The 7,500-nt window shown below is 27.1% G+C and overlaps 1 protein-coding gene and 1 long non-coding RNA gene across 4 annotated transcripts in view; one reads left to right on the plus strand and one right to left on the minus strand.

The window, feature by feature from the left end:
- The window catches only part of LOC124957696, an 18,632-nt gene that overhangs the window by 8,263 nt on the left and 2,869 nt on the right, over positions 1–7,500 (plus strand). The gene's annotated exons all lie outside the window — the stretch shown is intronic.
- LOC124957693 (lamin Dm0-like) overlaps positions 1–7,500 on the minus strand; it is a 14,650-nt gene that overhangs the window by 2,931 nt on the left and 4,219 nt on the right. Inside the window, exons 2-8 of one of the 3 annotated variants that reach the window (XM_047514864.1) lie at positions 3,134–3,446; positions 2,740–3,032; positions 2,457–2,651; positions 2,054–2,291; positions 1,601–1,822; positions 1,342–1,446; positions 283–341 (exon numbers count right to left, since the gene is read on the minus strand). In XM_047514864.1, coding sequence (XP_047370820.1) covers positions 318–341; positions 1,342–1,446; positions 1,601–1,822; positions 2,054–2,291; positions 2,457–2,651; positions 2,740–3,032; positions 3,134–3,446 — 1,390 coding nt within the window. In that variant the 3' untranslated portion in view covers positions 283–317. Of the gene's footprint in view, positions 1–281; positions 342–1,341; positions 1,447–1,600; positions 1,823–2,053; positions 2,292–2,456; positions 2,652–2,739; positions 3,033–3,133; positions 3,447–7,500 lie in introns of those variants that run through there. The other 2 variants (XM_047514865.1, XM_047514863.1) reach the window with 2 other exon arrangements.

Consider the following 7,500-nt stretch of genomic DNA (forward strand, 5'->3'; position numbering starts at 1 on the left):
AATAGTCTATAACTATATAACTATAAGTATTTCTAAAGACAATGTGGTTAACTATGAAAATGTGAATGTTTCCGCTCATCAAACAATATTATTTTTATAAACGCATATGATTGTTTTAGTTATAAAAGCGTGAGTATAAAGGCATAATATAGGTGTGCTGCATGAAGACCAACAAAGTAATAAGCCAAATAATCGTAGTATGATGAGAGTGCAGAAGATATTAATATCGTTGTTGACAAGTAGCTGAACGATCGTACATCCGATTGGTTGAAATCAACTTACATAAGATGCCCATCAGAGTTCATGTGCCCAGGCACTTAATATGGGTAGAGATATCTTCTCTATGAAAACAAGAAGCGAGTGTCGGTAAAATGCGCAACACCCTCGTAAACAAATTCGATAATAATATAATTATATGCAATTATATGATATATTCTACGATTATATACTTAAATGTATGATATAAATATATTTGGAACACTTTTACTATAATAAAATGTTATATATATATATATATGTGTATATATATATATATATATATAGTATTATAGGGTGGGCCAAAAATTCATAGACTGACCGAAAGTTTTTACATAATGTTAAAAATCAATTACTTCTTTTCGCAAAACTTTTCGGGGCATATATATATATATATCTATTTTTTTTTTTTTCTTTCGAATTGGAAAACCAATCTGAAAGAAAAAAATTAGCCTGAAAAGTGTCGAGAAAAAAAGAAAAAGTAATCGATTTTTAAGATCACGTAAAAATTGATATATCATCTATAAATATAATCTTTAATCTCTCGACAGTCTAAAAATAGAACAAATAATTGGAATTTCTTCGTTCTTATCCATAAGAATTTTTAACAAGCTACTGTCAATATAGCCACATTGTCTTCTTCTCTTTTTTGTTTTTTTTCTTCTTTTTTTTTATTTTGGACATCACTCTACTTCGTGTACAAACAAAAAATGATCTATAACAAATTTTCCAAGACTGTTTTCTTTTTCCTTGTCGACTGTTTTTTTTTTTTTTTTTTTTTTTTTTCCATATCGTATTAAAAGTTATAAAAATATTGTTTCTTGACATCACACACTCGTTCCAATAAAAATATACGAAAGTGATAAAAGCTACTTGATTGTGCATGAATAATTGGTCTCAATGAATAGGTTAATGTTGACTAGCTTAATTTAAAAAAAAAAAAAAAAAAAAAAAAAAAAAAAAAAAAAAAAAAAAAAAAAAAAAAAAAAAAAAAATACAAACAAACTAGATGGATGTATGTAGTATATATTATATATATATATGAACTTATCTGATATCACATATTCACGAGATATTAATTCATACCTGCTGGTGATAAAGATCTTCCGCAGGTCGGAATCCTAAACTTTCTCTATGTCGCGATACAGATGTGGACAATTGTTGTCTTTTTCTTTCAGACGTTGCCATTTCCTATTTAAGAAATCAGAAATATATATATATATGTCTTTTTTTTTTTTTTTTTTGGTTTAGCAATAATCATATATGCATGCGCAAACTGAATCTGAAGAAAATGTTAGAAGAAAAAATAAACAAGAAAAAAAATGAAAAACATAAAGAATCATACTTCTGATTCATTGTTTAACAAAACTGTAGTCATATTTTCGGCAATGAACCATTTTTGACCCTTCATAACGATATTGGACGGTGGCTCGTGCGTTGCACCGATATCGGCCGACCATACAGTTACACTTCCACCCGCATCTAATTTTGCAGTTCGATGGAATTTAAAAAGTGTTTCTAATGTTCCAGCTTTGCGAAGAATTTGCCAACCACTAAGTCCAATCTCCTAATGACACAAAAGGGAAGAAAAAGAGGGGAGAAAGTGAGTGAGAGAAAGAGAGAGAGAAAGAGAGAGAGAGAGATAGAGAGAGAGGATGGGAGGAAAAAAAAAAGAATTTAATTATTATTGCAAACCTTCGTTCAATTTTATGATCATATTCATATTGGTATAAAGTTTTATAAATTTTGGAAAATACAATTTTTATTATAATATATTCATATATTAATTAAAACTTACTTTGTTACCCTTGTTAGTAAGTTTTACATATCGACCTTGAGGATCAGCTTCTGTTATCTCAATATCACCCCTAGCTGTACCACTGATACTATAGTCACTACTACTACGTTCTTCACTTTCCTCCAATAACGTTCGCTTCCTCTTTCCACCTCTAAGAGGCGTTTGTCTCGCTGGAGTACTTCTACTGCTACTCTGTACCACGCAACTGATACCACTTTGTGATGGTGTTATATTTAATCTGCAAAGAAACAGAGAAATAATTTAATTTAATTTAATTTAATTTAATCGGTTCTCCATGACGCATATCACTCAGGCAAAATCTTTCTATTTATTTTTTTATAATAATAATAATAATAATTATTATTATTATTATTATTAAGAAACATTCTAAAAGTATATTTACCTAGCTTCCTCGGATTCTAACAATTTACGATATGCAGCAATCTCCAAGTCAAGAGCAACCTTTATATCCATTAAATCTTGATATTCTTGTAATTGTTGAGCCATTTCATCTCTCATTCGAGCTAATTCCGCCTCATAAGCGGCTATATTTTCTGTATATCGGATACGTTCGTTCTCTCGCAGACTTTCTAAATCCCTATAAGAGAAATATTTATTTATTTTTTATTTATTTATTTAATATAAAATATGAATCTAGAAAGATCTATATTATCGAGAATACATACCGGATTCTTGAATTCAAAGCATTGGTAGAAGCCTCAAGTTCGTTGATCCTCTGCTTAAGAGTATCAATACCAGATCGAGTCTGTCTCAATTCCTCGATGGCTGAGCTAGCTGCATCACTATTACGTTGAGCATGAGAAGTCAAGTTTTTGATCTTGTTCTCATATAATAATTCAATCTCCTCACGATTGGCACGCATCTGTGCCTCATATTGATCACGTAATTCTTGCAATGACTGTTGTAATTTTGCTTCATATTGTTCGGCCAATCTTCCATCAATTTCAGAGATTTCAACCTAATAACAATAAAATATAAACACGTTAGATATATATGTATATATATATATATATTTTTTTTCTTTTAATAAATAAAGAATAAATAAATATATAAACGAACCTGTCGCCTCGTACGCGTTTCAGTAAGCTCCTGCTGATAAACCTGATCTTTAAAGCTAATATCCTCTTTAAGACTTTGAATATGATTTTCAAGATCGATACGTTGTAATGTTTCTTCCTCGAGATGATGGCGAGTATCGTTCAGTGCCGCGTTCAAACGTTCATTCTCCTTTTCCAATTCTCTATCCTTATCTGTAATTTTCTTACGTTCGGTTTGACTTTGAGTTAATTGAGATGTCAAATCGCTGATTCTAGCCTCGCACAAACTCAAATTCCTTTCGGCTATTTGCAAATCCTTTGTCTTCTTTTCCAATCTGTAATAATAAAAAAAAGTAAGAATAAGAAAAAAAAAAGAAATATATATATATATATATATATATATATATATATATATATATATATATATATATAAGTATTTATCATTATTTTTAAAATCTCATGATCATTCTCATGATTTTCTTCAACCTATACTATAATAATAAAAAATAAAAAAAAATATATATATATATATTTGTATATATTTAATAAATATCAAAAAAGACATATCGTGTCGTATACGCACAACTATTATTAAAATAGTAAAATTGCATAAAAAAATGTTTTTTTTTTTTTTTTTTTTTTTTTTTTTTTTTTTCAAAAATAAATATATTTACTTTTTTCGTCCCTTAATTTTTCCATTATTACATATTGACAATAAGTTTTATATTTATATTATAAATATTATCAGGCAAAGATGCCTGAAAATATTTCAAAATGAAAAAAGATATATTAAGAGTTAAATTTTATAATCATTATTATATTATTCATGGTTCATATTTATGTTTATTAAAAAAGATTTTGTAAGATTGATAATCGATGATATTTAACGTATCATTTTCAAAGAAAATTCTAAAAGACACGTTTCTAATACTCCCCTAATTTCCAGTTACATACCGGGAAGCTGATTCTTAAAATAAAAGCGCTTCGTAGAGGGAGAAAACTCGAAATATCGTGTTTCTCCATTCTTCTCGACTTAGATATCTCCTATCTCTCTCACTCTCTCTCTCTCTCTCTCTCTCTCTCTCTCTCTCTCTCTCTCTCTCTCTCTCTCTCTCTCTCTCTCTCTCTCTTTTTTTCTTTCTTCCATCATTTTAGATTAGATCTAATTATTAAGAACATCATTGACATATTTCTTGCTTTCTTTCTTTCTTTTTCTTTTTTTATCTATTCTAAACTTTAACCATTTTGATTCAGAAATCATTTAATATTTACACGAACAATATTATTTTTTTTTAATTTTATTCATATTTTCAAACTCATTCTTTTCTTGACTTAGTCACAACAGTACAAACGGGAAATTACAAACCACAATTAAAGAATTTCCTTTAGATTAAATTTAATTATTGATAAAGTCATTGACATAATATTTTCTTTCCTTCTTTCTTTCTTTCTTTCTATTCTAAACTTTTACCATTCAGTTTTTTAAAAATTTTAACATTTGAATATTAGTTTCTTTTTCTTTTTTTTTTTTTTTTTTTTTACCTTCTTATTTTCAAATTCATTTTTTTCTTGCCCTATTAATTATAAGAGAATAAAAAATTATAAATCACAATGAGATATCTTGAAGAATTAATTATCGTATTTCCCCCTTTCTCTTCTAAAGTTTATGATTATATAAATAATTCTCAATAATTCTATGAATTGAGAAGTGAAATATAAAAAAAAAAAATAAAAAAATAAAAAAAAATAAAAAAAATTTTTTTTAAATACAAATAAAAACTAATAATAAACATATGATTTAATTAAATAAAATAGATTAAATAAAACAAGAATCATTGACAACATATTATAACTTTGATTACTCAACAATATTGACCCGACGTTATATCAAAAATAAAAAATAAAAAAAAGTATATATATATATATATATATATATATTTCAATGAGAATTTTCTAATTCTTGCATTGTGCGAAGGCCATTCTTTTTTGCCGATCGTATCTTGAAATCCTTGGACTACTACTCAAAGCAACAATTAATAATATATATATATATATATTACGTGACTATACAGGACAAGGTCGAAATCTTTTTATTCTTACGAATGAATTGAGCGACTACGTCATCTCGAGAAATCGTCCATTTTTATTTCATGCATATCTTCAAAAAAGAAGAAAGAAAATACAAGAAAAAGATAGGAAGAAAAGTAAAAACAGAGAGAGAGAGAGAGAGAGAGAGAGAGAGAGAGAGAGAGAGAGAGAGAGAGAGAGAGAGAGAGAAATTAGACAAAAAAAAAAGTGAAAAAAAGAAATTGTGAAACTAAAAACGAAATGCTTTTTATCTTTTCTTATCTTTAGAATATTCGAAATGAATACGGCTAACAAACCAGTTTGATTGCTTAAAATCATTTACATACATATACAGCTCTATTCCATCACGTCTGTCGCTATCAAATGTCAAGAAAAAAGTTGTTAAGATAGTAATAGTGAGAATATGATAATGGTAGTAGTGGTTTAATGGTAGAGTAGTGGGGGACGAATAAACTTGCCCAGGGGACAAAGAGAGAAACTCGCGTAGGAGGCTCTCAACGTCTGAGTCGCTTTCATTTATTTAAGTATTTCGAGTTTGGAGTCTTGAGAAGAAGAATGTCAAAAGAAAAAAAAAAAAAAAAAGAAAAAGAAAAGAAAAAAGAGAGAGAGAGAAAATATAAAAATAAAACGACACATTTCAACAAAAAAAAAATTCATCGCACGATACCATCTGTTAACAAATAATTTATAAATTAATAAATTAATAAAGCTTAATATACATCATAGGAAAAAAAAAAAAAAAAGAAAAAGAAAAAAGAATAGAAAATACGAAAAAAAAAAAAAAAAAAAAAAAAAAAAAAAAAAAAATTAATTTCTACAAAATTTTCATCGAGTACTACAAAATAACCCTTGTTAATCGCACGTAATTTATAAATTAATAAATTAGTACAAACAAAAAGAGAAAAAAAGAAAAGAAAAGGAAAACTATTTTTCTTATTTTCTTTTTCTTTTTTTGCGGAATTTGCTAAATTGTGATAAGTTGAAAAAAAAAAAAAAAGAAGAAGAAGAAAAAAGAAAGAAATATTATTCAAAGTCAGAGAAACTCCAGAATCATATCGGTCAAAAGACATTTCACGAAGCCGAAGAGAACCCAAAGAGCGAGTACTATACTCGGTTCGGCGCTATTTCAGACACGGAACACGACCCACATTGAGAATTTTATTTTCTACCATGGCGAACCAAGCAGTCTAATATTCGGTTTAACTCTTAACGGCCTGTAACCAAGGGTTACCACAAACCTACTACAATACAAATTATAATCAATCGAAATTCGATCGAATTTTATTTTCATTTCTAATCGATTTTTCATTCATTATAAATTAATAAAACAAAAAATAAAAAATATCTGATTGTTCGAAGAAGAAGAGGAAAGAAAAAAAAAGAAAAAAAAAAAAATAATAATAATAAATCAAAGACCTAACCTCAAATTAAAATTGAAAAAAAAAATCTTTTAGACAAATTGTTCTTAATGTATATCATTTTTTTGTCCTCCAATTTTATAATTATACATTATTTATTATGAATTTGATTTTTGTAAATTTAATAATGGCGAATTTCATAGTGATCTGTATGCATACTCGGTGCATACGTATATATCCATACATACGTATAATGTTCTCTCTCAGTATGGGGTAAAGACCAACCGTTTTCATCCTAACATCTTGCTTTTCTAACAAACGATTAAAGTAACACACACGATGTTTATGCATATATATATACCCACGCATATGTACATAAGAATTAATTTGCAAGTTCACAATTTTATTGTAATGTCACAAACAAGATTAAAACTAAGCACGCATATATCAATGACTCATATTTTATTCTTAGGCGGGAAAATAAAAAATTATTATCTTCGTAAATGAAAAAAAAAAAAAAAAAAGGAAAAAGAAAAGAAAAAATATCAACTTATTTTTTTATATTTACTATTTTAGTAAAAATTAAATGTTTTTTTTTTTTTTTTTTTTTTTTTTTTTTTTTTATATAGTTTTGTTTCATAATTTTTGTTCAAATTTATCTCTTAATAAATAATAATTATACATATATCATTCATACATTCATTCATAGAGGGCGCCATAATTACTAGCATGAAACATTTTTTTTTGTTATTACTACGTTAGTCGCAATAAAAAGAAAAATAAGATAATAACATTTTATAATGTTAGATTGTGGAATTAATTTTCATAGTATAAAAAAAAAAAAAAGTGTGTCAAATTTAAATTACGGTAATTTGTCCTTTCCAACGACCGTTAAAAATCTTTGCCTTCGACATTCTTGTCGATGAAGAAACCGGCCTGTTAG

Source organism: Vespa velutina, chromosome 2, assembly GCF_912470025.1.
Source record: "Vespa velutina chromosome 2, iVesVel2.1, whole genome shotgun sequence".
In the NCBI taxonomy this organism is placed as follows: Eukaryota; Metazoa; Arthropoda; class Insecta; order Hymenoptera; family Vespidae; genus Vespa; species Vespa velutina.